This window comes from Haliaeetus albicilla, chromosome 11, assembly GCF_947461875.1.
Source record: "Haliaeetus albicilla chromosome 11, bHalAlb1.1, whole genome shotgun sequence".
Classification (NCBI taxonomy): Eukaryota; Metazoa; Chordata; class Aves; order Accipitriformes; family Accipitridae; genus Haliaeetus; species Haliaeetus albicilla.
In genome coordinates this window covers 42,740,572-42,767,254 of record NC_091493.1, presented here as the reverse complement: position 1 = coordinate 42,767,254, position 26,683 = coordinate 42,740,572, and the positions used below count along the sequence as shown (strand labels likewise).

Below are 26,683 nucleotides of genomic sequence, written 5' to 3'. Positions count from 1 at the left end.
ATCCTGGCAGCCGCTCGGTTCCCACCGGCTCCGGCCCTGGCACCATTACGGCCCCGATGGGCGTCGAGACGGCCATCCCGCCCGGCGGCCTCGGTGCTGCCCCGGTGCCACATGGCCCAGTGGGAATGCCGCGATGCGACTGGCACGTGCCAGGAAAGGGCAGTGGTGCCAGGAAGTGGCACTGGGAAGCGGCACTGGGAAGTGGCACCGGTGCCGGGAAGTGGCACTGGCAAGTGACACTGGGAAGCGGCACTGGGAAGGGGCAGTGGGAAGCAGCACCGGTGCCAGGAAGTGGCACTGGGAAGAGGCACTGGGAAGGGGCACCAGTGCTGGGAAGTGGCACCAGGAAGGGGCAGTGGTGCCACGAAATGGCACTGGGAAGCGGCACTGGGAAGCAGCGCTGGTGCTGGCACTCACCACAGCTCTCTGGGGAGGGGTTGGTGGGTGCTGCCACCCTCAGCCCCATCACGTCCCCCCAAGAACACCACGGTGAGCGTGGCGGCACCAGCCTGGCTCCGGCGCGAGGCCCTGCCCGGGGCCGGTGAGGGTTTGGGGCTGGAGGCTGACGCCAGCCCTAGTGGGGGGGACCCCCCCCGACACCCCAACACCAGCTCAGCCGCAGCCCGGCCCTGAGCCCCCCCCCAGTCCATGGGGGCTCTGCCCAGCGGGAAGACCCCCCCCCATAGCAGGGCCGGACTGGGAGAGGTGGGGGGCACTGGGGGGGGGGGGGGGGGGAGTATTGGGGTGGGGGGCGACAAGGGAGGGGGATAGCAGGGGGGGGGCTTTGGGGTGGGGGTGACTGGGTGGGGGGGTTGCTCGGGGAGTAATGGGGGGATAACGGGGAGGCACTGAGGGGGGTGACTGAGGGGGTTACTGGGTGGGATAATGGGGGGATAACGGGGGGGCACTGGGGTGGGGGTGACTGGGTGAGGGATGACTCGGGGGGGATAACGGGGGGGTTAACGGGGGTGACTGGGGTGGGAGTGACTGGGTGGGGGGGACACACTAGGGTGGGGGTGACTGGGTGGCGGGGATAGTGGGGTGGGGGGTGACTGCGGGGGATAATGGGGGGCACTGGGGTGGGGGGTGACTGAGTGGGCTGTACTGGGGGGAGAGGCCAGGCCCCGCTCCCTCGCCTCCCTCCCGCTCCCCTCTTCCTCCTCCCCTTCCTCTTCCTCCTCCTCTTCTTCCTCCTCTCCCGCCCTCCCCGCCCACTTCCGCTCGCCGCCGGAACTCGCGCCGCGCTCCCCGATGACGTTATCGCGGCGCGCCGGCCGGCCGGCCGCACGCTGCCGCCATGATCCGTACGGGGGGGTCCGGCCTTGTCGCCGCCGCCGTCCGGGCCTGGGCCCGGGGCCGGGCTGGGGCCGCGGGGGTGAGGACCGGGACCGGGAACCGGGGGTCGTGGCCGTGGGTGGGGGGGCGTGGGGAGCGGAGGTTGGAGGCTCACGGTTGCCCCCCCGCAGGTCTCGTCCGGGCCCACCGGGCCCCCCGCGGCTCCCGAGCCCCGCAGGGGTGAGTCTGCGTGGACAGCGGGGCGATCGGGGCGGTGGGTAACGTGGACGGGGGTGTCTGTGGGGCCGGGGCCCTCCTGGGGACATCGTGGGGGACGGGGATGGCCTGGGTCGGGACACCGGGGACGGGTGGCCGTGGGGCCGGGACCGGCCTGGGGACATCGGGGATGGGGATGAGCAGGGTCAGGACAACGGGGACGGGCTTCTGTGGGGTCAGGGCTGTGCGGACATCCTGGGGACAGTGGGGACAGGGTGTCCGTGGGGTTGGGGACATCCTGAGGACAGCGGGAGTGGAGGTGAGCGGGGTCAGATTAATGGGGACAGGTTTCTGTGGGGTCAGGGCTGTGAGGACATCCTAGGGGTGTTGGGGACAGGGTGCCTGTAGGGTTGGGGACAGTGGGGCCAGGGCGTCCATGGGGTTGGGGACATCCTGGGAGCAGCGGGAGTGGAGGTGAGCAGGGCCAGGTCAATGGGGACAGGTTTCTGCGGGGTCAGGGCTGCAGGCACTCCCTGGGGACATCAGGGACAGGGCGTCTGTGGGGTCAGGACCATATCAGGATGGGGATGGCCTGGGTCTGGGCAGTGGGGACAGGTTTTCATGAGGCCAGGGCTGTGGGGACATCAGGGACAGGGTGTCTGTGGGGCTGGGGACATCCTGGGGACATCAGGGACAGGGATGACAAGGGTCTGGGCAGTGGGGACATGTTTCTGGGGGGGCAGGGCTGTGGGGACATTAGGGACAGGGTGTCCACAGGCTCAGGGCCGTCCTGGGGACATCAGGGACAGGTGGCCACAGGGCTGGGACCATCCTGAGGACTTCAGGAACTGGGTGGCCATGGGGTCGAGGCTTCAGGACCACCCTGAGGGTGCAGGGACAACCCGGGGACAGATGTCCGTGGTCTTGGGGTGGCTGGGGCCCCCCCTTGCCCCCAGCCCAAGGTTCCAGGTGGAGCTACCACGGTCCCTGCTTGTCCTCATGCATGTTGTGTCGTCCCCCCCAACCCCAGAGAAGCTGCTGTTGCCAGTGCTGCCGCGGTCCCCGGTCCTGCGGGCCTGCAGCATCCCCGTCCCCCCCCACCGCTCCCCCGTGCAGGCCTGGGTGGAGTCGCTGCGGCATCACGATGACGAACACCAGGGCCTGACCGATCTTCATCCCGATGTCTTCGCTGTCAGGCCCAGGTGGGGCTGGGGGACAAGGTTGGGGGGAGCCCTTGGAGATGTGGGGGTCCCCGGGTTGGGGTCCCCTCGCTGAATGTCCGTCCATCCCCATCTCCCGCAGGCTCGACATCCTGCACATGGTGGCCATGTGGCAGAAGAATTTCAAGAGGATCGTGAGTATGGGGAGGGGGTTTTTGGGGGCAGAAGGAGGGCTGGGGGGAGAGGGGAGTCTGGGAGGGGGAGGGGGGTCTGGAGATGGAGAGGGAGGCTTTGGGGAGGAGAAGGTGGTCTGGGGAGGGGAAGGGGAGGTCTAGGAGGGAGAGAGGAGGTTGGGGGGCGAGGGGAGGGTCGGGAGGAGAAGGGGAGGCTGGGGAGGGGTGGGGGGGTCAGGGAGGGGAAGGGGAGGTCTGGAGATGGAGAGGGAGGTTTTAGGGAGGGAAGGGGAGGTCTGGGGGTGTAAGTGAGGGGCTGGGGAGGGGAAGGGCAAGTCTGAGGGGGGACAGAGGGTGGTCTGAAGAGGAAGGAGGAGGTTGAGGAAGGTCTGGGGGGACAGAGGGAAGTGGGGGGGGGGGTCACAGGGCAGCAGCCTGTCACCTTGTTGCAGAGGCGGCAGTTGGGACCAGGACTCCTGGGTCCCTTTCCCTGCGTGGGGAGGGGGACGGAGGTGTCACGAGGGGCCCATCCCTGATTGTCCCAGTGTGTGTGTCCCCCACCCCGCAGAGCTACGCCAAGGTGAAGACGCGGGCGGAGGTGCGGGGGGGTGGCAGGAAGCCGTGGCGGCAGAAGGGATCAGGTCGAGCCCGGCACGGCAGCATCCGCTCGCCCCTGTGGCGCGGGGGTGAGTGGCTGTGGGTCGGAGGAGACCCCCAGATGGGGTGGGGGGGCCACGGCCTGGCTCGGGGGGGGTCACTGAGCCGGGACCCCTCACAGGGGGCATCGCCCACGGGCCGCGGGGTCCCACCAGCTACTACTACATGCTGCCCATGAAGGTGCGGGTGCTGGGGCTGAAGGTGGCACTGACGGTGAAGCTGATGCAGGTACGAGGTCCTCTGTGTTTTGGAGGGGCTCCCGGGGGGATTGGGGATGCAGTGACATCCCCCCCCTTCACCAGCAACGTGTTGCCCCCCCCCCACGCCTCACAGGATGACCTTCACATCGTCGACAGCCTGGAGATACCCACTGCTGATCCCCAGTATCTGGTGGACCTGGCACAGTACCGGCACTGGGGCCGCTCCGTCCTCATCGTCGACGTGTGAGTGCAGGCAGCACGGGCACGTGGGGAGCCCCAGGGACAGGCAGGGCTGCCTGCATGCTGCCAGGGGCTCTGGGGGGGGGGCGGGGGGTGTCCCCCCCAGTCATTTCACCCACTTTCTTCCAGCAACAAGATGCCGGAGAACATCGAAACTGCCACAGCCAGTTTGAAAACCATCAACCTGATCCCAGCGTTAGGTGAGAGCTCTGCAGTGACTGCGGCTGCTGTCCCCAGGGACCCCCCCCAAACCTGTCAGGGATTCCCCCAAACCTTTTGGGGACCCCCCCAAGCACCAGCTTCTCGTGTCTCCGCAGGTCTCAATGTGCACAGCATGCTGAAGCATGAGACGCTGGTGCTCACGTTGGACACCGTCACCTTCCTGGAGAAGAAGCTGCTGTGGCACGACACCCGTTACTCGGCGCTCTACCCCTTCTCCATGCCCTACAGTGACTTCCCCTAGCCCCCCCTCCCCGGCCAGGGTGAGACCACCCCCCCAGGCAGGATCTGGCCCCCCCCCGGCAGAATCCAGCCCCCATCTCTTTGGAAAGGATTTTTGGGGGAGCACCATGCGCTGCCGTGGCCATTAAAGTGAGGTTTCTCAAGGCTGTGGCTTTTCTTTGTCCTGGGGGGGGTTGTGGTTTGCTTCCACCTCCCTTTGGACACCCCCCCCCGGTATTTGCAGTCCCTTTGCACTCCCCCCACCCCCCCATATTTGCAGTCCCTTTGCAGCTCCCCTGCCATATTTGCAGTCCCTTTACAGTCCCGTTCCCCCCATATTTGCAGTCCCTTTATGGCCCCCCATATTTGCAGGACTGTGGGGTGCTGTGTGGATTCAGTGTCTGTGGGTGGCCGGGATTTTCAGGGCCACCGTGGCAGAGGGATCTGTGTCCCCCCCAGCAGCAAGCCCAGCACGACGCCCCCCCCACCCCGCCAAAGGGCAGAGCTGTCGTCCCCCCCCCTCCGCTCCATGCCGGGATCGTTTGCCAGAGCTGGCAAGTGTTTTGTTGGGAGCTTGTCTCTCTGGGTCTTATCCGGGGACGGCAGTCGGGGTTTCTGGGTGTCACCGGAGAGGCAGGAGGAGGAGGAGGGTGGGCCCGGCTGCTTCGCCACCCCCCCACCCCCCCCCACTGCCAGCCAGGGCTCTGGTGTGAGAAGGCGGGGGCCAGTTGCAGAGGAAAGGGAGGAAATGGGGTAAGAACCGACGCTTCCCTTGCTGCCTGCCAGCAGCACCGCGCTTATTGGAGCCGGATGATGGATCCCTGCCGGACCTGGGGGGCGATGGCCTTACTCTGCCTCCTCGTGCCGGGGGGTGAGTTGGGGTGTCCCCCCCTGCCCTTCCTGGGCTTCACAAAGGGGAAAACTGGGGACGCTGGGACCCCGCCAGTGTTGCGGTTGGGTTCCGGTGCATGGGGCTTCCTGCCAGCGAGGCGGTGGAAGAGGCTGAGGGTGATTTAGAGGATCCCAAGGGGGGTCCCCGGTGCCGGCCCCCCACCATGGTGCTGGTTTGGGGGTACGATGGGGCCAGGCATAGCACCACAGGCATTGCGGGGGGGGTGCCAGTGTGCAAGCAGCTATTTATTTGGCCACATTCCGGGCAGGACATGGCTACCGGGTGCCGGATCCCCTGCCCATGCCTCTTTGGGGGGGTCGCACCCAGGGCTGGGACCTCAACCGGGTCCTCCTGTAACAGGGTGCCCTCTCCCAGGGCACCCTGGTCCTTGCCGGGTGTCCATCTACCCCGAGGAACCGACGGTGGAGTTTGGCAGCTCTCTCCTCCTCAATTGCACCAGTTCTTGCCGTAACTACAGCCGGCTGAACTGGGAGGTCTCCACCACCAAGATGGGGATGCAGGGACCCGGCTGGGTGTCCCTCAGCATCCCCAACGTCACCAGCTGGAGCTTGGAGCTCCAGTGCTTCGGCATTTTCGGGCAGCAGCGGAATATCGCCAAGACCACCCTCCACGCTTACCGTAAGGACCGAGGCACGGCGGGGGGACAGGGGTCCCGGCACGCTCCCAGTCACCTCCACCCCCTCCTTGTCCTTCCCCACAGGGTTCTCGCCTCCCCAAATTTACCTGGAGGGTGACACGGTGGCTGGCAAAGAGGCGCGTGTCACCTGCAACGCGTCCGCCCAGGTCTCCCCCCACGACCCCCCAAATCTCCACCTGACGCTGTGGGGTGGGGGGCTCCCCCCCAGCACCCACCGAGGTCCCTCCGTGGGGTTGAGTTTCACGGCGCAGCTGGAGCAGCATGGCCAGGAGGTGATGTGCGAGGCCGTGTTACGGCTCGGGCGCCGTACGGTCAACGCCAGCGCCGTGGTTACGCTGTGGGTCTGGGGTGAGTTTGGGGACAGGGACGTGGGGGGGGGGAGGCGTAAAAACCCCTCGTGGTTGGAAATGCCGGTGCCGCGGCGTGAACCCTGGGTGCCCCGTGGTCAGGGTGGTCTCTGGCATCAGGGTGGGGAGGAGAAGGGGCACCCAGCCAGGCTCTGGGTGCTGATTCCCTGCCACCCACCCCCCCCCCCAGCTGCCCCCCACGATGTCCAGGTGTGGGCACCGCAGACCACCTTCACCACCGGTGACAACCTCACAGTGATGTGCCGGGCAGAGGGGAACCCCCCACCACAGCTCCACTGGGAGATGCCCACCAACACCAGCTGGGAGCTGTGGGACGGCGGCACCACCATCACCATCCCGGCTGCCCAACGGGTTCACGACGGCACCTACCGCTGCCTGGCCGAGAACCACTACGGCGCCGGCGCTGCCAGCATCGACCTTGTCTTCCAAGGTGAGGGGTGCCTGCGGTGGCACCTGGTGGCACCCAGTCCCGCACCGGGGCTGGGTGCTGCGGTGAGGGGTTGGCACAGCGCGGGCGTAAACGATGAAGAAGGTGATGGAGGTGGCATCTCCCAGCGATGCCAGTCCCGGTGCCCGGCTCAACCCCATCCTCTCCCCGTAGGATCCTCCCGCAGCCCCCTGATCCCCGTGGTCGTGACCTTGGCCGTGGTCACCGTACTGGCCGTTGTCGCCGTCTCCTGGTGGCTTTATCGCACCCAAGGCTGGAAGCTGATGCCTAGCTAGCCCAGCTAGTCCTGCCTTGCCAAGCCGTACGTGGGAGCAAAGAGCGAATTTCCTCCATGTCTCCGTGTATTTTTTCCCCACCTTTTCCCACTTTGCCAGCTCCGATCTTCAGCGAGGGTGGTGAGTTGGAAGGGAGGGTGAGGCGCCAGCTCTGGGCATCGCTCCCGGCCCCTGGCACTGTGTTGGCTCCGAGGGGAAAATCCTGGGGCAGGTCTGGGCATGGCCCGAGTGGAGCCGTTTCCTGGCACTCATGTGGCTGAGCGTTAATGAGCCACCCTCATTAGCGGGAGGGCAGAGGGACACGTGGGGCGCGCTGGGGTGGCCGTTGCTATCCTGCCAGCCCCTACCTTCACTTTGAGGTCGGGTGCTGGTGGTCCTGGGAGCTGGAGCTCACAGCGAGCGTGCAACGGGGCTTGGGGCTCGCGGCGAGCGTGCAACGGGGCTTGGGGCTCGCGGCGAGCGTGCAACGGGGCTTGGAGCTCACGGTGAGCGTGCAACGGGGCTTGGGGCTCGCGGCGACTGTGCAACGGGGCTTGGCGCTCACAGCGAGTGTGCAACGGGGTTTGGCACTCATGGCAAGCGTGCAATGGGGCTTGGAGCGAGTGTGCAGCAGGGCTTGGATTTCACAGTGAGCGTGCCAGGGGCTGGCTGGCACTGCTGCTGCTCCCGGGTCGGGCTGCTGGGCACCAGCGCAGGGGCAGGGCAGGATCTGTCCCCTGGCACAGGGAACCGGGGACGGGCAGAGCTGTGGCACGGCCGGACGGAAAGGCTGGTGCCTGGCGTACGACGTGGCCGGGAGCCGAGGGCCCCTGTGGCCCCGCCATGTGTTGGCAGGGTGGGGGGACGCCGGGGCAGCCCCTGGCTGGCCCCGCGGCGCAGGAAACACCTCAAGTGTCCGTTCCTGCCGGGAGCTGCCTCGGGGGCCATGGTGGGGATCCTGGCGCGTGGCCCTGTCCTGCACCGGGGGCTGTATCCTGCACAGGGGCCATGTCCCACATTGAGGGGGTCATATCCTGTCCAGGGGGACCGTGTTCTGTCCAGGGGACAGATCCTGGCCACAGCCGTGTCCTGCTCTGAGGGGCCGGATCCTGCACAGAGGCCATGTCCTGCACAGGGACCATGTCCTGCCTGGGAGGGGACAGATCCTGCGCCAGGGCCGGATCCTGCACCAGGGTCCACGTCCCACTGGCTTGGTGATGGTGGCTGGGGAGGACCATCCCCCATCCCTGTGGCCGTGCCGCTTCCACCACCAGCGGCATCAGAGCCGGGGCCCCATCCCCCCGTCCCTGCCACTCCGTCCCCCCACGTCCCTCCCCATCCATCCCCTGCCCCCCGTGTCCCTCCCCATCCATCCCGTCCCCCACGTCCCTGTCGCCCACGTCCCTCCCCATCCATCCCCTGTCACCCATGTCCCTCAGGTCCCTGCCAATCCATCCCTGTGTCCCTGCTCCCCCAACCCACCTCCTGACCCCGTGTCCCTGTCCCCATGTCCTTTTCCCCCACCACCCTCCTCAGCCATCCCATGTCCCCCGTGTCCCTGTCCCCCCCATCCCCCCATCCACCCCTGTGTCCCTATCCCCTAGATCCCTGCCAATCCATTCCCATGTCCCCAGCTCCTGCCCATCCATCCCCACATCCCTGTCCCCTGTGTCCCCGTCCCCTGTGTCTTTCCTAATTCATCTCCTGTGGTGTGTGTCCCCCCACCCCGGTCTCCATCCCTGCCAATCCGCCCCGGTGTCCTTGTCCCTCAGGTCCCTGTCAATCTCTCCCTGTGTCCCTGTCCCCAGTGGCCCTGCCAATCCATCCCCGTGTCCCTGGTCCCTCTCCATCCATCCCCTGGCTGCTGCATCCCTGCCAATCCACCTCTGTGTCCCCCATGTCCCCGTCCCCCATGTCCCCGTCCCCCCACCCAGCTGCTGAGCCAGCACGGGGCCAGGAAACACCCTTTGCCCACGGCAGTGAACACCGCGGCCTCCGAACGCCGGCGAGTGCCGGGCCTGGGGAAGGTTGCCAGCGAGATAAGGGATTCCTGCCGGGAGCCGGACCGAGGCTCAAGGGCAGCGGGTTCTGCCCGGCGTTCCCGGTGCGGCCGGCTCAGCAGCTTCTAAACCAGCCCGGGGACAGGGACGAGCCAACCAGGGACGGTGGCGGCACGGCCATCGGCACGGGGACAAGGCTGGGGGACACCGTGAGAGCCGTCGCCGGCTGCGGTGGTGACGTAGACACCGGGTTGCGGTGTTTCGGTGGCGGCTCTCGGGGAGGAACCTTGCACCCATCGAGGTGCGTGGGTTCACTGCCAGGCGCAGAAGTGAAACCCCGCGGCCATGAGAAGCCCCAACAGACTTTCTTCTCCTCTCGGCAGTGCCGGAGCCGGGGTGGCGGCGGCATGCTGACTGTGAGAGGGAGGGTGCTGGGGCTCAGTGTCGCAACCGCAGCCTCCGGCGCCCTACAGACACATTGTCCGTCTGCATTGGGAAGAGAAAACAGCGGGAAGCCAGCGGCCAACATCTTGCTAAGAGGTTGGCGTGGAGGGTTGCCAAGCCAAACTGCCGGCACCCCAGCTCTCCCTCCCGGTTGGCAGAGACTGAGGGGCCGCGCTTGCATCCCTGGGGTCCGTCTGCTGCCCGTCCCCACAGCCCTTCAGTTTCCATCAGCGCAAAAAATTCCCTTGCGTCAAAAAAAACAATAGAAAAGAGGAAGCTGGGTGTTTCGGGGAGCTCAGCTCCCCTTCCCCATGCATTTGGGATGAGGTCACTGGACCGACGCTGCAGCAGCCGGCAACGTCTTAACCCACCCACGGCCAGGCGACAGCGAGGTTATGTGCCGGGGTGATGGGAAATCACGGTTTGGGTGCATAATGCTGAGCTCGCATGGGTTGGGGGCGCAGGAGGGGGCCCCCCCGGCTGCCTCCTCTCTCAGCTGGTGGTACCCAGCCCTGACCCCGTAGCAGCTGGCGTGGCACTGGGGCTCAACCATGGGGACTCTTGTGGCACTGTGGGCTGGAGTGAGACCTGTGGGGCCGAGCGGGCTGGGGCAGGAGGGCAATGGGGCAGGAGAACTGCCCCATAATGGGGCAGTGGGGCTGAGGGGTGGGAGAACTGACCCCTAATGGGGCAGGAGGACAGTGGGGCAGGAGAACTGACCCGTAATGGGACAGTGGGGTGGGAGAACTGACCCATAGTGGGGCAGTGGGGTGGGAGAACTGCCCCAGAACGGGGCAGGAGGGCAGTGGAGCGGGAGAACTGCCCCAGAACGGGGCAGGAGGGCAGTGGGGTGGGAGAACTGCCCCACAATGGTGCAGGAGGGCAGTGGGGCAGGAGAACTGCCCCAGACTGGGGCAGTGGGGCAGGACCCCCCCGGGCAGCCCTCCCCTCCCCGCGGTGGCCGCTCCCCCGGGGGATCCCCGCCGCCGAAGTCCCCGCCGCCCCGGAATTCCCCCGGGGGCCGGGAGGGGCCGGGCTGGAGCCGGGCTGGAGCCGGGCTCATAAAGCGCCGCCCCGGGCGGGACGGACAGAGCCGTCCTGCCGCTCCCGGAGAGCCCGAACCCACCGTTCCCGGTGCTCCCCGAGAGCCCGAGCCCACCCTTCCCGGTGCGTGCCGAGACCCCGACTGGATCCATCCCGGGGAGCCCGAACCAACCGGTCCCGGAGACCCCGACTGGACCCATCCCAGGAAGCCTGAACCAATCTTTCCCGGTGGTCCCGGAGAGCCCAAACCAACTGGTCCCGGAGAGCCCAACTGGACCCATCCCAGGAAGCCTGAACCGACCTTTCCCGGTGCTCCCGGAGAGCCCCATCGGATCCATCCCGGGGACCCGAACCAACTGGTCCTGGAGAGCCTGACTGGATCCATCCCGGTGTTCCCGATCCCTCGTGGTGTTCCCGGAGAGCCTGACCCATCCCGGCGCTCCTGGAGGACCAAGCCCACCCGGTGCCGGTACCAGCGCCCACCCCAGCACCCTGCCGCACCATGCACCCTGTGGCGCTGCCGCTGGCTCTGTGCACCCTGGGTGTCATCGCAGGTGAGGGGACACCGGGCTGGGGCTGGCACCCGGCGAGGGTGGTGGGGACACAGTGACCCCCCCCCGGGGTACGTCCCCGGCACGGAGGGCCGAGGCCGGCGCGAGCGTGTCGGCACAAGCGCACGGGTATGAGCGATGTTACTGCGAGCGTGTCGCTGGCGTTGCAGCGAGCATGCTGGTGCAAGCACAAGCACGTCAACGTGACCTTATCACCACGAGTGTGTCACATGAACGTGTCACGGCGGGGATGGGACGTGTGTCCCCGTTGACGCACCGTTGTGAGTGCAAGTGTGCTGCCGCCGTGTCGGCGTTGGGTGCTGCCTGGCACAGGGGGCCGGTGGGGTGACCAGGATGGGGGTCCCGGATCCGTCCCAGCCCCCCTTTCCCCTTTGGCCACCGCCTCCATGCCGCATCCCGTGGGAGAGCCTGGGGAGCAAGGTCTTGTTTGTCCTTGCGAAATCTGTGGATTGCAGCAGGATTTTTTTTTTTTTATTCTCTTCCTGCCAGTGGTTATTCCGGGAAAGGGCAGGACTTTTCCTCCCTTCCCCGACCGGAGGGTGGGAAACCTTACAGCTGCTCCTGGGGAATCCCCTACCCGAGGGTGCTGGTGCTGACTCACCCCGGGGGGCTTCCTCTGCAGCCCAGTGGGCTCGGCATCGGATGCTTTGCCGGAAAAGTACCGGCTCGTGGCGTGGGAGGGGACTGGGGGGGTGTACCAGGCACCGGCTGGCGACAGCTGCCACCATTCCTGAGGGACGGATGCGGGTCTCGGTGTCCCCTGCCCCAGTCACCGGGTTAGTGGTTGAAGGCTTCCAGCTGGATGGTGGGGACGGATCCTGCCCACCGGCAAAGCCGGCCACTTCCCTCAGCTGAAGGAGAAGCTCAGCGGTGCTGCAGCTTCTCCCTGCCCACTGCAGCTGGCTGGCTTCCCTCCTGCCGTGCTGGGGATAGGGATGAGTCTGGAGGTCCCCTCGACCTTCCCCTCACTGTGCCGGGGATGGGGACGACCCGGGGGTCCCCTCGACTGCCGACCCCCCCCAACCCTGTGGGTTCTCCCAGCAGGGCAGCTGGGAGCTTCCTTCGAGTTATTGGTTGAGCCGGCGGTGCTGGTGGTGGAATACGGTGGATCGGTCCGGTTGAAGTTGAAGACAACGTGCCAGGATCCCAAAGCAACCGGCAACGTAGAGACGTCAATTCTGAAGCGGTTGGTGACAACAGGGCCAGGGGAGACGGTGGTGGAGCTGCTCAACGTCACCGTGTGGAAATCCAGCATCCTCTGCTTCTACATGTGCAACCAGAAGAGGGTGACGGTGCCCGTCAACCTCACCGCCTACCGTAAGGCACCATGGGGAGAGGGGGTCCCTGCCCATGCCGGTACACCGGGATCATCCCCATCATGCTGCATTTTTCCCCCAGGTGAACCAAAGCCAGCGGCGCTGGAGTCAATACCGCAGCTGGAGGTGGGTAAGAGACAAGAGCTGGCATGCAACATATACGACGTCGCACCGATCCAGAACCTGACGGTGATCCTGTGGCGGGGCAGCGAGGTGCTGCACACCGAAACCTTCAAGCAGCACAGCCAAGATGACCCGGTGACGGTGCGGGTGACCCACGTGCTGACGGCACAGCGCCAAGACAACGGGCAGAACATCACCTGCCAGGCACTGCTCAACCTGGCACCCTACGGCCCGCAATTCAACACCACCTCAGAGCCGCAGACGTTGAACGTATACGGTAAGTCGGCACCGGCATCTTACCGGCGTTTGCTCCGCCATGATTGTGGCAACTGGCTCATCCCGGCGTGTTTTTCTCTGGTGGCAGAATTCCCTAAGGATCTCAAGCTGGAGCCTGACATCTACCTGGAGACCGGCGAGACGGTGAACACCAGCTGCGCCGTTGATCGCGTCTTCCCAGCGGCAGAGTTCAAGCTGGAGCTTACCAACCGTACCCTGACGCTCTCCACCAGCCAGGACGGGCTCCAGGCCACCGCCGAGGTGTCCCACAGCCAGCCGGGGAACTTTAAGCTGGTTTGCACCGTGACGGTGGGAGACGTAGAGCAGCGGAAGGAGGCGACCGTCCACGTCTACCGTGAGTGCCAGCGGCACTGGCACCGGCAAAGGCCCGCCAGCAGCACGGCCCTGGCGCGTTGTGCCGGGAAGGGGGGAGCGGTTTCACGCCACGGCGTCACCGGACCACCCCGGCGTTGTCTCCATCACCCGCAGGTTTCCCTTCGCCGCAGCTGAATGTCAGCACCACCAGCCCAGCAGCCGGCACGGCGGTGACAGTGGGCTGTGCTTTGCCGCGTGACCACTCTGCCGAACTCCGGCTGCGGATCTGGGCCGGCGAGCGTGAGTTGGCAGGGTGGGGACCGTCCCCGCTGCTCTTCAACCTGATGATGCGGGAGGAAGACGATGGGATGGAGCTGAGCTGTGATGCCAAGCTACCCGTCCGTGACAAAGCCCTGAAGACGAGCACACCCATCCGGCTCACCGTCACCGGTGAGAGTGGCGCCGCCGGGCACCATCCCAGAATGCTGAAGGGGAAATTTCCAGATGAGAATTAATTTCTTGTCCCTATCCTGGCTCTTCCCTCAGCTGGACCCCGGATGGACGATGGGAGCTGCCCCCCCAGCCAGAACTGGACGGAGGGGCAGGATGAGACCCTGCGCTGCTCCGCACAGGGCAAGCCCTCGCCCAGCGTGGAGTGCACCAAGGACGGCGAAACCTTCCCCACCGGGGTGCCGCAGCCGGTCACCCGTGCCCACGCCGGCATCTACCAGTGCTGGGCCACCAACCCGCTGGGTACAGCCGTCCGGAACGTCACCGTGTGGGTGGACTGTGAGTGGGGACGGGGGTCCTGGGGGTTTTGGGGGTCCCAGGGAGACAGCGTGGGCTCAGCATCGCTGACCACCCATCCTTGCTCTCCGGCAGACCATGACCCCGACGTGGTGCTCCTGGTGCTGCTGCCAGTGGTGGTGCTGGCCGCCCTGATCACCGGCGGGATGGGCTACCGCATTTACTACCGCAAGAAGAAAATCCGGGAGTACCGGCTGCAGGAGCGGCAGAGGCAGCTGGAGATGGAGCAGTGGCGGACAGCGGGATGCTCGGAGGAGACGGCCGCGCTCAATGGTTCGGCACAGAATACTCAACCGTAGCCAGGCAGAGGCGGTGGAGGGTCCGGCAGCCCCCTGCCCGTCCCACTCCCCTGCCCATGGGCAAGCGCCCCAGCAAGGGCTGAGCACCATGCCTGCCGGCTCCCTCCGAGTGATGTGACGGTGACATCGGGGACAGGGTGGGAGCCACAGTGGGATGGTGGACACTACGGTGAGATGGTGCTGGTTGCAACTGTTGCTACAGGAAGGTGGCAGCTCTGAGATGGGGATGTGCCAAGCTGGCGCACACTTGGGGTGCCAGGGGGGAGAGGCGCTTCTTGCCCCCCATCATGGAGATGCTCCTTTTCTCTGCGAACTTAATCCCTTGGGAGACCTGAAGCCGGTGACAGTGGGGCCGGGCGTCTTGGTGCCCTGTGGGGAGAAGCCGGGCTGAATCCCAGGATTTTGGTGCCAGGGCAGTGTTGGCACCAATACTGGTGGGAGGGCGAGGAGGTGGAGTGGAGGGAGATGCAGCCACCGGAGAGGCTGGAAGATGCTGTCACGACATGGTGCACCAATAAACACTGTTGGCAGCAGTGCCGCAGTCTGCTGGGATTTTGGCTGGGGATGGGGATAACCAAATGCCGGGGTGTACCAGCGTACCTCCGTGCTGAGCATGCGCTGTGGTACCCAACCGCACTTCCTTCCTTCTGCCATTATTCTGTCACTGGCATCCTGCACCGGTGATGGCGATGATGGTGGGGCTGGGACGGAGCTGGGGCGCTGCTGGGGCAGAGAGGAAGGATGGAGAGCGGCCATCACGGCAAGGGATGGGGGACGATGTGCCTCTGAGCCGCGTCCTCCCCCCAGCGCCCTGTGCCAGGGTGATGGGCTCTGGCTTCCGCTCCCGTCCCCGTGGGTCCCCGCTCCCCGTCACGGCAAAGGCCCGGCGCGGCCTCCCTGCCTGGTCCCTTGCTGGGCTGCTCCTGGCTTTGTGCGGTGAGTGCCATCCCTGGGTCCTGGCTCATTCCCCTGCACCCCGACCCGGCTGGGGACGTCCCGTGTGTCCCAGCTCATCCCACCTTGACCCCAACCCACCTCCCTGGAATGTCCCAAGTGTCCGAGCTGGTCTCCCTGCTCTCCACCCCAGCTGGGGACATCCCATATGTCCCAGCTTGTTCCCCTGCAATGTGACCTGGCTGGGGACATCCTGTGTGTCCCAGCTCATCCCGTGTGTCCCAGCTCATCCCACCTTCATCCCAATCCAACTAGGGACATCTAATGTGTCCAAGCTCATCCCACTTCACCCCGACCCACCTTCCCAGCTCATCCCATGTCCCACCTCATCCCACCTGCATCCCGACCCACATCCCCTGGGACATCCCATGTGTCCCAGCTCATCCCATGCGTCCCAGCTCATCCCACTGCACCCTGCCATCCCTTTCCAGGACCACCCACCAACTCCTTCGAGGTGACGGTGGAGGGGACCTCCTCGGAGGTGGGCTACGGTGGGACGGTGCTGCTGAACTGCTCCAGCAGCTGCCCCGAGGCCGGGGCACCCAGGGGGCTGGAGACCTCCCTCAGCAAGGAGTGGGTGGGCCAGGGGCCGGGCTGGCTGAGCTTCCGGCTCTACAACATCACCGAACCCCTCTCCGACATTTTCTGCTACTTCTCCTGCTTTGGAGAAAGGAAGATGGCGACCTTTAGGGTGCTGGCTTACGGTAAGAGGCCGCTCGGGTCCTTCCCACGGGGCTTTCCAGGTGGACGGGGACCAGGGATGGGGGATGCGGGAAGGGGGTAGGGATGCGCTGGACCTGGGGAGCCCCCCACTCCTCAGGGGGCAGCAGGATGGGGCAAACTGGGATGGAGCTGGGGCCGCAACTGGTCTCAGTGGGGTGGGAGCGAGAGGTTGGGATGAGCTGGGTCCCGGATCTGGCACAGCTTCGGGCGGGATCCCCTTTGGGATGAGCTAAGAGGTTGGGTTCCATCTCCTTCCCCACTGCAGACTTCCCCCAGCCTCAGCTGGTCATCAGCAACCCCAACGCCTCCTGTGATGAGCTGGTGGCCATCAAGTGCTCCTCGGCACCCAGCTGGCCCCCGGGGCTGAGGCTGCAGCTCCGCAGGAGCCGCTGGGCCCCGCATCCCTGGACGGAGGATCCCTTGGTCTTGGGGCTGACCGTCAGTGAAGAAGATGATGGGGCCGAGTTCATCTGCGATGCGCAGCTCGGCGTGGGCAACGAGACTCTGCAGAAGAGCTCGGCCACGGCCACGCTGCATGTCACCTGTGAGTGGGGCAGTGGGAGCCGGTGCTGTGCCGGCGCCAGTGCAACACCCTGCTGAGCCTTTGCAAAATCCCTCAGCCCTGGTGCAAACCCCTTCTGCCCCCACGCAAAGCTCTTCCACCCCGTGCAAAATACTTCTGCTGTGGTGCAAAGCCCCTCAGCCCTGTGCAAACCCCGTCTGTCCTCATGAAAATCCCCCCAGCCCTGGTGCAAACCCCTTCTGCCCCGTGCAAAGCCCCTCGATCCCGTGCAAAACCCTTCTGCCCTGGTGCAAAACCCTTCTGTCCCCATGCAAAACCCTTCTGCCCCCATGCAAAGCCCCTCGATCCCATGCAAAACCCTGCTGTACCCATGCAAAACCCCTTGGACCCGGTGCAAAACCCTTCTGTTGCCATGCCCTGGTGCAAAGCTCCTTCTCCCTGGTGTAAAACTTCTCACCTTCCATGCAAAGCCTCACAGCCTCGGTGCAAGGCTTGGGGTCCCCTACCAGGCTGCAGGACCCCGGGCTGCCATGGGGACCCTGTCAGCCCTGGCCCAGGGTGGCGGCAATGGCAGGGCTCGTGCTGGGGAGAAATGAGGTTCTCCTGCTCTCACCTCCAGGCGGACCCCGGATGGACGATGGGAGCTGCCCCCCCAGCCAGAACTGGACGGAGGGGCAGGATGAGACCCTGCGCTGCTCCGCACAGGGCAAGCCCTCGCCCAGCGTGGAGTGCACGAAGGACGGCGAAACCTTCCCCACCGGGGTGCCGCAGCCGGTCACCCGTGCCCACGCCGGCATCTACCAGTGCTGGGCCACCAACCCGCTGGGTACAGCCGTCCGGAACGTCACCGTGTGGGTGGACTGTGAGTGGGGACGGGGGTCCTGGGGGTTTTGGGGGTCCCAGGGAGACAGCGTGGGCTCAGCATCGCTGACCACCCATCCTTGCTCTCCGGCAGACCATGACCCCGACGTGGTGCTCCTGGTGCTGCTGCCAGTGGTGGTGCTGGCCGCCCTGATCACCGGCGGGATGGGCTACCGCATTTACTACCGCAAGAAGAAAATCCGGGAGTACCGGCTGCAGGAGCGGCAGAGGCAGCTGGAGATGGAGCAGTGGCGGACAGCGGGATGCTCGGAGGAGACGGCCGCGCTCAATGGTTCGGCACAGAATACTCAACCGTAGCCAGGCAGAGGCGGTGGAGGGTCCGGCAGCCCCCTGCCCGTCCCACTCCCCTGCCCATGGGCAAGCGCCCCAGCAAGGGCTGAGTGGCTCCCTCCGAGTGAGGTGACAGTGACATTGGGGACAGGGTGGGAGCTGCAGTGGGATGGTGGACACTACGGTGAGATGGTGCTGGTTGCAACTGTTGCCACAGGAACATAACATCACGGAGATGCTCCATTTTTCTCTGAACTTTATCTCTTGGGAGACCCCAAGCCGGTGACAGCAGGGCCGGGCGTCTTGGTGCCCCGTGGGGAGCGTCCGGGCTGAATCCCAGGATTTCGGTGCTGGGGCCGCGTTGCCACCATTGCTGGTGGGAGGGCGAGGAGCTGGAATGGAACGAGTTGCAGCCACCGGAGAGGGTGGAAGATGCTGTCACGACATGGTGCACCAATAAACACTGTTGGCAGGAGCACTGCAACCCGCTGGGGTTTTGGCTGGGGATAACCAAACTCCGGGGTGTTTCTGGTACCTCTGTGGCCACGGTTGTGCCGAGCATGCGCCGCGGTACCCAACCCCACTTCTTTCCTTCCGCCGTTATTCTCTCACTGGCATCCTGCACCGGTGATGGTGATGATGGTGGGGCTGGGATGGAGCTGGGGCGCTGCTGGGGCAGAGAGGAAGGATGGAGAGCGGCCATCACGGCAAGGGATGGGGGACGATGTGCCTCTGAGCCGCGTCCTCCCCCCAGCGCCCTGTGCCAGGGTGATGGGCTCTGGCTTCCACTCCCGTCCCAGTGGCTCCCTGCTCCCCATTGTGGCAAAGCCCCGGCGCAGCCTCCCTGCCTGGTCCCTTGCTGGGCTGCTCCTGGCTTTGTGCGGTAGTACCTTGCCAGGGCCCTGGCTTGTCCCCGTGCACCATGACCTGGCTGGGAACATCCCATGTGTCCCAGCTTATCCCACCTTCATCCCGACTCACCTCCTGGACGCACGTCTCGGGGGTCTTGGGGATCCTGGTGATTTTGGAGGTCCTGGTGGTTCCGGTGGTTGCAGGGGTCCTGGGGATGCCATGGAGATGGTGCAGTCTCGGTACTACAGACCATCCATCCCCACTCTCCGGCAGATCACAACCCTGCCATGGTGCTCCCGGTACTGGTGGGGTTGGCGGCGGTGGCCACCCTGCTCACCATCACGGTGATCTACAGCATCTACCCCCACAAGAAGGCAATCCGGCACTACCGGCTGCAGCAAAGGCGGCTGGAGATGGAGCCGCCGTGCTCAGGGCTGGAGGATGCCCCCCCCCAATGATGTGGGGGCTCTGCCATAGCCCCCCCCCACCTCAAGAGCCATGTCCCCCCACCCTGCATGAAGCCAGCCCCCTCCCGGGGTCCAAGGGATGTATCCAGCCCCCTTGGCAGTGGTGCGGGGAGGGGGGGACGTGGTGGTTGCAGCCCCAGGTTGTACCCGCTGCAAGGCCTGGGGGGGGGGGGGCTTGGTGGCCCCCAAGGATGGAGACCTCCCTGCTGTGCCCATCACCCTGGCCTCAGGCTCCCCTGCCGGTGGGGGCAAAAATGTCTCTTAATGGCTGAATTGTCCTTGTGGGATCAGGCCAAAAGGTCTGTGTCACTCCTTCTAGTGACACAAGGGGAGTGGGCTGTACTGGGCTATACTACGCTGTACTGGACCGTATTGGGCTATACTAAGCTGCATTGGGCTGTACTGGGCTATATGAAGCTGTACTAGACTGTACTGGTCTGCACTGGGGTGTATTGGGCTGTACTGGTCTGTACTGGGCTGTAATGGGTGTTGTCTGGGTCCTGGCTGGCCCCTTGGGAGCAATTAAGTGTCATCCTGGTGCCGTTGGCTGCTGACACCGCGGTGCTGCTGGGGGGATGCTGGGGCAGGGGGGGTGTGACGTGTTCCCCCCAATCTCCTCGGTGACCCCCAGGGGCTGCCAGCCCTGCTGGGGGGGGCAGCATGGGGGTACAGGCAGGGGATTGGGGTACAGGCAGGGGGGAATGGGGGTACGGGCAGGGAATTGGGGGGATACGGGGGGGCCTGGAGCCGGGGATAAGGGCTGGGGAGGGTGGATGGGAGCCAAAGCAGGGGAGGGGCTCTAGGGACAAAGCTGGGGCTGGGGGACGCTTTGGGGGGGCCAGAGTGGGGCCGGGGGGGGGCTGCCGCCCCCCCGATTTGGTACCCGAGCATCCGTCCCCAACCGGAGCCTGCCACCGCCGAGCGAGCGCGGCGGGAGCGGGAGCGCGGCAGCGCCTGTCGCTCGCTGGCACCGTCGCTCACGCCCCGGCATGACACCGGCCCACGGCACGCCGTGCCACCGCACGGCACGGCACGACGCGGTGAGGCCTGCTTCGGCTGCTGATGCCGGTGCAGGCGAAGAGGCGGCGTGGGCAGGCGGCGCGTGGCCGCGGTTCGTAGGCCGAGGTAAGGCAGGAATCGCGCCTCGCCCGCGCCGCCGGCACGGCGAGGGGACGGGCACGGGGATGGGGGGCGAAGGGGGCACCTGCCATGGCGGCGGCTTCGGCGGGGGGGGGCACGTTGGTGTGCAGGGGTGAGCGCATGTGATGCGCGCCTGCACGCACACGATGCACACGCATGATACGCGCCGGCATGAATGCTCAGTGCACGATACATACACCTACGTGCACATGTAATGCATGCACGGCACACACACGGGCACGCACATACAGTCATCTGCATGCACACGCAATGCATGCCCGCGTGCACGCAATATACACACTCACCGGCACACACATGCAACGCATGCCTGCGTGCAGATGGTACCTGTATCTGCATGGGCACGCAATGCACGCCTGCATACGCACACCGGCACGCACATGATACACCCCGGCACGCACACGCACTGCATGCCTGCGTGCACGATACATGTATCTGCATGCACACACAATGCACGCCTGCATGCACACAATACACTGGCATACACATGATACGCACATGCAATGCACGACACACATGCAGTGCATGCCTGCATGCATGCGGTACGCCCACCGGCATGCACACGCAACACGCCTGCACACGCACATGCCGCACACGCCACCATGCACACGCCATGCACACGCCATGCACCCCACAAGCAGCTGTGGGTTGCCCCAACCCCCCCAGCCCCGCCTGCCCGTCCCCCACCCTGTTGTGTCCCCCCCCCGTGGCTGCGTGGGTGACACCCCGCGCATGGGGGGGGGACACAGCTGGTCCCCGTCTGTCGCTGCACCCACGCAGGATCGGTGCTTAAACCCGCGGCACAGGGGTGCTGCCTCCGGGCTGCAAAGTTTGGGGGGGGGTGGTGTCTGGGCAGGATGGGTCACGGGGGGGGGCCCGATCCGGGCACGTCTGGGGGGGTCCTGGGCAAGACTGAGCAGGGGGGGCCCGATCCTGGCAAGGTTTGGGGGGGGTTCTAGGCAGAGGTGAGTGCGGGGGGCTCGATCCCGGCAAGGTTTTGGGGGGGGATCCTGGGCAAGATGGGGCACGGGGGGGGAGGTGGTCCCGATCCGGGCACGGGGGGGCTCCTGTGCAGCGCCGAGCACCGGGCGGGGGAGGCCGGAGCTTCGGGAGGGCTCAGCCGGGGGCGGGGGGAGGAGCAGCCCCGCGGTACCGGCGCCGTCCTCGCCTCCGTGCGCGGCAGCGGAGGAGCTGCCTTCATCCCCATCCTCCTCATCCTCCTCTTCATCCCCATCCTCCCCATCCTCCTCTTCATCCCCATCTTCCTCATCCTCCCATCCTCCCCATCCTCCCATCCTCCTCATCATCCCCATCCTCCTCATCATCCCCACCCTCCTCTTCATCCCCATCCTCCTCTTCATCCCCATCCTCCTCTTCCTCCCTGTATCTTCCCCCCCCCCCAGCGGAGCCGGGACCCGATGGGACCCCCCTGCCCGGCCGTGCGGCTGCTGCCCCCCCTCATCCTGGCGCTCGCAGGTAAGGGGGGGGGCTCGGGGGGGATTCGGACGCCTGGGTCCCTCTGGGATGCGGGGGGGGCGGGGAGGGGGCATCCCGGGGACCTGGGACCCATCGTGCTGGGAAGGGGGGGTGGTGGTCTCTTGGGACCCCAGACACCAAGGACCCTTAATTATAGGGGGGGGGGCATTCCTGGTGACACCCCCAGACACCAAGGACCTGTAATTATTGGGGGGGGGGTGAACCCGGAGGAGGCCTGATGCCTGGATCCCTTAATTTGGGGGGGAGGGGGAGCCCTGGGGAGCCCAGACCACAGGGACTCTTAATTATGAGGAGGGGGGGCGGGCTGGACCCCCAGAAAGCCCTGACACCTGGGATCCAGCAGGATGGAGAGAGGGAAGGGGGGGGGGACCTCCAACACCATGGACCCCTAATGCTGGGGGAACTGTGGGGGGCCCAGCCACCTGGGTCCCTCATTTCTAGGGGGGGATGGGATGGACCCCAAGGACCCAAGAGGGGGTGGGGGGGACAGGGGGACCCCCAGGAGCCCACCTGCCTGGGTCCCCTCCTGGGAGTGTGTGTGGGGGTTGTCTCGGCACAGGGCTCACTGGGGTGGGCACTGGGGGCCTCCCCGCAACCGGGATCGGGGTGTGTGGGGGGGTGGTCTCCAGCCAGAGGGGTGCCAGGGCTAAGCCGGCGGGGGCTGCCCACGGTGGGGGCTCTCGCAGGGGCCGCCCGGGGCACGTTCACGGTGGGGGCCTGGCCACGGGTGGCCGTGGTGCCCTTCGGGGGCTCGGTGGCCATCAACTGCAGCCGCAGCGCCTGCCTGGGGGGCAACGCCACGCTGGGGCTGGAGACCCCCCTGACCGTGGATGTGGGGGCCGGCGGGCGCCGCTGGCAAAGCTTTCGGCTCCTCAATGTCTCCCAGTGGAGCCCTGGCACTGCCACGTGCTACGGGCGCTGCAGTGACACCCAAGTCAACGCCAGCACCAGCATCCTCGTCTACCGTGAGTGCCGGGGATCGGGGGGCTGGGCAGAGTGGGGGGCTGCGGTAGACGCTTCGGCGGTTGCCGCCTCCCAGGGTTGCCGGAGCGGGTGGTGCTGGAGCCGGTGCCGGCCATGGCGGTGGGTGACAGCCGTAACCTGACGTGCCGGGTGGTGGAGGTGGCTCCGGTGGGGAACCTGACAGTGACGTTGCGCCGAGGTGCCGAAACTCTGCGGACGGAAAGTTTCGGTGCCGCCGAGGGCAGTGCCAGCGTGGCCGTCAGTCACCTGCTGACCGCCAGCCCCGGGGACCACGGGCAGGACGTCACCTGCCACGCCGAGCTGTCCCTGCGGCCCCACGGGCCGCTCTTCGCCCGCGCCGCCGTCCCTGTCAAGCTGTCGGTATTCGGTAAGTCCCCGCCGCGCGGCCGGGCTCCGGCGTTGGTGCGGATGCTCCTGTCCAGGGGGAAGGAGTCAGGGAGCAGCTCAGCACCACCCTGTCTCCATCCCCATCCCAGTCTTACCTCCATTTCCATCCTGGTCCCATCTCCATTCTATTCTTGTCCCCAGTCCCCATCCCTATCCCCATTCCCATCCCAGTTTCAATTCCATTTCCATCCCAGTCCCATCCCCACCCCATTCTTACTCCCAGTCCCCATCCCCCTGCTGTCCCCATCCCAATTTCCAGCCCAATCCTGTCCCCATCCCCAGTCCCGTTCCCATTCCCATCCCAGTTTCAATTCCATTTCCATCCCAGTCCTGTCCCCATCCCCATTCCCATCCCAGTCCTGTTCCGTTCCCATCCCAGTCCCCGTTCCCGTCCCAGACTCTCTGGGACTTGCTAGCTGAGCACCGCAACTCTAATCCCGTTCGCGATGCCCACCGCGCCGTGTTGAATCCCTCCCTAGCCTTGTCCAGTGGCTGGGGCTGTGCCAGGATGCCCGGTCCCACCCTGGCACGGGGAATTCACCACCACCCTCCTGGCAGCTCCGCATCCTCACCAGAGCCCGGCGAGGGTCCGGCTGCTGGGATCCTCTACCTGGCACTGGGGTGCAGCCGGGGATGAGGCATGGCCCTGGTGACACCGCATCCCTGCAGCTCTTCCCGAGCCGCCCCAGCTCTGGGCTCCTGCCCACATTGAAGCCGGCACCACCGCCAACGCCAGCTGCCGGATCGCCGGCGCCTTCCCTGCCGGAGATGTCCGCTTCACCATCACCCTGGCAGAGCAGAGCCTAAACTTCTCCGTGGCAGCGGCCGGGGATGTGCTGACCGCCGTCACCGTGCTCTCACCCGGCACCCCGGGGTGGCAGGAGCTGACCTGCACTGCAGCAGTGGCAACGGCGGCACGGATGGCACGGAGGCAGCTCCACATCTACCGTAAGGTGCCGGGCACAGCGGGGCAATAACCGGACCCCATCCCAAAATCCCATTGAACCCACGGCACCTTCCCGCAGGCTTCCCAGCACCTGTCCTGGAGCTGAGCCCAGCGTCTTCACCAGCAGGCAGTGAGGTGATGGTGGTGTGCCGTGCCGGCGTCGCCGAACCCCCTGCCATCCGGCTGCAGCTCCGTGATGCCGACGGCGGGGTCCTGGCCGAGGGGCCGCAGTCCCAGCTGGAGCTGCGGTTGGTGGCCCGGCGGGAGGACGACGGGCGGCAATTCGGGTGCCGGGCCAGCCTGGCCATCGGCGACAGCGTGGTGACAAAGGATGCGGACGCCCGGCTCGCTGTGCTCTGTGAGCGCCACACCGGAGGGTCCCGGTTGTGCCCATGGCAGCCAGCGTGGGCTGCTCCCGGCATGCCCGGTGCATCCCTCCATCTTTTCCAGACATGCCCGAAATGGCGGCAAGCGACTGCCCCAGCAACCGCACGTGGCTGCGGGGGACACGGGAAGTGCTGTCCTGCCGTGCCGCCGGCAACCCCGTGCCCACCGTCGTCTGCAGCAGGAATGGCGTCGCCGTCAGCACCGGGGAGCTGGAGTTGGTCACCCGTTCGCGAGCCGGCACCTACCTCTGCAATGCCACCAACAGCCTGGGGACACGGAGCCGGCTGGTCACCGTCCGCGTGGAGTGTGAGTTGTGCCGGCATCTCCCGCTGCGGCCATGCTGGCAGCGACTGTGCTAACCAGGACCCCTCTTTTCTCCCCCAAGATGAGCCCACCCTGACGGAGAGGGGCTGCCCGGCCCACCGCACCTGGGTGGAGGGGGAGCGGCGGGAGCTTGCGTGCCGCGCCGACGGGGACCCCCCGCCCAGCACCCGCTGTGCCCGTGACGGCGGTGCCACCCGTGCCCGGGGAAGCCGGGCCGTCAGTCGGGCCGATGCCGGCCGCTACATCTGCCGAGCCACCAACAAGCACGGCTCGGCCGTCCGCAGCGTCGTCGTCACCGTCGAGTGTGAGTGCCGGGGAGAGGATGAGGATCTGGTGGTGCCGGGGATGCCGTGGCTATGCTAGGGATGCCATGTCCGTGCCAGGGATGCCGTCTCCGTGCTGGGGATTCCATAGCCATGCCGGGGATTCCATAGCCGTGCCAGGGATCCCATAGCCAGGGATCCCGTACCAGTGCTGGGCACGGCATGGCTGTGCCAGGGATGCCATGACCATGCTGGGGATGCCATGGCTGGGATGCCGTGTCTGGTGGGGAGCCCGGCTGCCTTTGGGCCGGTCTCATCGGTGCAGGGTGGGGAGCAGGGGGTGGGCGGTTGGTCCCCACACCCTGTCGCGGGGTGGCGGGGGCACCTGGCACCCAGCCCCCCCCTCCCGCCGTGTTCCCTCCCGGTTTGCAGACGAGCCGAGCATCGGCGAGACGGGCTGCCCGGCACAGCGGCTCTGGGTGGAGGGGACGCCGGCGGAGCTGGCCTGTGCCGCCAGCGGGAACCCCCCACCCCGCGTCGCCTGCGCCAAGCTGGGGGATGGCCAGGACCCCCCCCCGGCAAGCCCCAACGTCACCCGTGCCCACGCCGGCACCTACCAGTGCCAGGCCACCAACACCCACGGCTCTGCCCTCCGCAACGTCACCGTCGCTGTTGAGTGTGAGTGCGGGGAGTGGCTTTTTTGGGGGTGGAAAAGGGGGTTTCGGTTGTTTTTAAACGCAGGGCGGTGTTTTTGGCTGATGGACGGTGCCACCCCGGTGCAGACAGCCCTGTGGCAGTGAGCCTGCGCGTGCTGCCCTCCGCCAATGTCTCGCACGGCGCCAGCTTCAGCGTGGAGTGCCGCGCCGAGGGGCTGCCCACCCCCACCTACGGGTGGGCGCTGCCCCCCGCCAACAACCTCCGCTTCGCCGCCGATAACCGCTCGGTCGCTGTAGCCGGTGCCGCCGCCGCCAACCGGGGTCTTTACACCTGCACCGCGACCAACAGGCACGGCCGGCGAGCCGGCAGCGTGATGGTCCAGGTGGACGGTGAGATGGGGTGAATTGGTAAAGGGGAGGGGGGACAGACCTCTCCATCACCGCTGCGGCGTCACCAGCACCTTCCCGCCTCGCAGAGAGCCGGCTGGCGCTGGTGGCCTCGCTGGGCTCCTTGGGTGCCGTCACCGCGGTGGGTTTGGTGGCCGCCGGCGGTTATTACCTGAAGTCGACGGCGTGTAAGAAGGGAGAATACAATGTGCGGGATGCCGAGGGCTCCTCCGAAGCCGCCTGCCTGCACCGGCAACGGCACGACCGCGGCGAGATTTACGGCATCCAGCTCACCCAGCCGTAACTGGGAACATCCCCGTCCCGGGTGGGATGGAGGTTTGGGGGTTCCCCCGTGTACCCTCCACCCCGGCCACAATGGGGTTTTGAGGGGAATTCGGGGTGGGGTTGGGGTTTTTGGGGGGTGTTTTTTAACCATTTCAGTGCTGTGCCAAGGGCGGCACAGCTGTAACTCAGGGGAGGGATGCTCAGGGGGGGCCGTGGCCGCTGGCTCGGCTCTTCCCCGGGGGATAAAGCAACACCCAATAAATAATTCCGTTTTAATGGGAGGGAGGAAGATGGTGACTCCAGCTGCAGGGCGGGGGACGGCATTAAGGCTCCCTGGTGTCCGGGCTCCTGGGGGGGTCCATCCTATCCCGCACCTCACAAATAAGGAGCCCAGTGGGGGTGTCCCCGAGCCCGACCCCCTGCCACCCATGGGGGGGTCCGGTGGGGGCCGGGGCTCAGCCCAGCCTCAGCTCTGGATCCCACTGGAAAATCCTGGAGCTGCCCTGGAAAGCCCTCGCCTTCCTGCCCGTACGGCCACCCTTCCTGCCTGCTCTCCCCAA

At 66.4% G+C, this 26,683-nt stretch overlaps 3 protein-coding genes across 4 annotated transcripts; all 3 read left to right on the top strand.

Annotated features, from left to right (window-relative positions):
• The first annotated feature begins 1,225 nt into the window (after positions 1–1,225).
• MRPL4 (mitochondrial ribosomal protein L4) lies at positions 1,226–4,526 on the top strand. Its single transcript, XM_069797474.1, has 9 exons — positions 1,226–1,375; positions 1,467–1,515; positions 2,522–2,693; positions 2,794–2,845; positions 3,393–3,510; positions 3,603–3,709; positions 3,815–3,924; positions 4,051–4,121; positions 4,239–4,526. The coding sequence occupies exons 1-9, from the start codon at positions 1,298–1,300 to the stop codon at positions 4,382–4,384; spliced, it is 903 nt and encodes a 300-aa protein (XP_069653575.1). The 5' UTR covers positions 1,226–1,297; the 3' UTR covers positions 4,385–4,526.
• Positions 4,527–4,706: 180 nt separating this feature from the next.
• Positions 4,707–7,060, top strand: ICAM4 (intercellular adhesion molecule 4 (Landsteiner-Wiener blood group)). Of its 2 annotated transcripts, none has more exons than XM_069797472.1 (5): positions 4,707–5,233; positions 5,615–5,893; positions 5,976–6,260; positions 6,450–6,710; positions 6,882–7,060. In XM_069797472.1, the coding sequence occupies exons 1-5, from the start codon at positions 5,173–5,175 to the stop codon at positions 7,001–7,003; spliced, it is 1,008 nt and encodes a 335-aa protein (XP_069653573.1). In that variant the 5' UTR covers positions 4,707–5,172; the 3' UTR covers positions 7,004–7,060. The 2 variants fall into 2 exon arrangements, with proteins under 2 accessions (XP_069653573.1, XP_069653574.1); XM_069797473.1 differs by having other exon boundaries at positions 4,712–5,233; positions 5,630–5,893.
• A 3,267-nt stretch (positions 7,061–10,327) lies between these two features.
• Positions 10,328–26,399, top strand: ICAM5 (intercellular adhesion molecule 5). Its single transcript, XM_069795717.1, has 26 exons — positions 10,328–11,024; positions 12,087–12,359; positions 12,441–12,758; positions 12,846–13,112; positions 13,247–13,522; positions 13,619–13,861; positions 13,955–14,174; positions 14,289–14,347; positions 14,791–15,114; positions 15,564–15,836; positions 16,121–16,399; positions 16,998–17,240; positions 17,334–17,553; positions 18,331–18,560; positions 18,656–18,756; positions 19,692–20,087; positions 21,411–21,483; positions 22,191–22,469; positions 22,544–22,855; positions 23,545–23,823; positions 23,901–24,179; positions 24,272–24,514; positions 24,594–24,836; positions 25,228–25,473; positions 25,578–25,841; positions 25,928–26,399. Exons 1-26 carry the CDS (start codon positions 10,973–10,975, stop codon positions 26,140–26,142), a joined length of 6,207 nt encoding a protein of 2,068 aa, XP_069651818.1. The 5' UTR covers positions 10,328–10,972; the 3' UTR covers positions 26,143–26,399.
• The last annotated feature ends 284 nt before the right edge of the window (positions 26,400–26,683 follow it).

Bases quoted from the DNA above. Each gene is read 5' to 3' on its own strand.
- MRPL4 (XM_069797474.1), top strand. From the start codon at position 1,298: ATGATCCGTACGGGGGGGTCCGGCCTTGTCGCCGCCGCCGTCCGGGCC. The intron at 1,376-1,466 runs GTGAGGACCGGG...GCCCCCCCGCAG, and splicing joins GCCGGGCTGGGGCCGCGGGG to GTCTCGTCCGGGCCCACCGG. The intron at 1,516-2,521 runs GTGAGTCTGCGT...CCCCAACCCCAG, and splicing joins GGCTCCCGAGCCCCGCAGGG to AGAAGCTGCTGTTGCCAGTG.
- ICAM5 (XM_069795717.1), top strand. From the start codon at position 10,973: ATGCACCCTGTGGCGCTGCCGCTGGCTCTGTGCACCCTGGGTGTCATC. The intron at 14,348-14,790 runs GTGAGATGGTGC...CTCCGTGCTGAG, and splicing joins GTGGGATGGTGGACACTACG to CATGCGCTGTGGTACCCAAC. The intron at 20,088-21,410 runs GTTGGTGTGCAG...CCCCCCCCCCAG, and splicing joins GCTTCGGCGGGGGGGGGCAC to CGGAGCCGGGACCCGATGGG.
- ICAM4 (XM_069797472.1), top strand. From the start codon at position 5,173: ATGATGGATCCCTGCCGGACCTGGGGGGCGATGGCCTTACTCTGCCTC. The intron at 5,234-5,614 runs GTGAGTTGGGGT...CTCCTGTAACAG, and splicing joins CTGCCTCCTCGTGCCGGGGG to GGTGCCCTCTCCCAGGGCAC. The intron at 6,711-6,881 runs GTGAGGGGTGCC...CTCTCCCCGTAG, and splicing joins CATCGACCTTGTCTTCCAAG to GATCCTCCCGCAGCCCCCTG.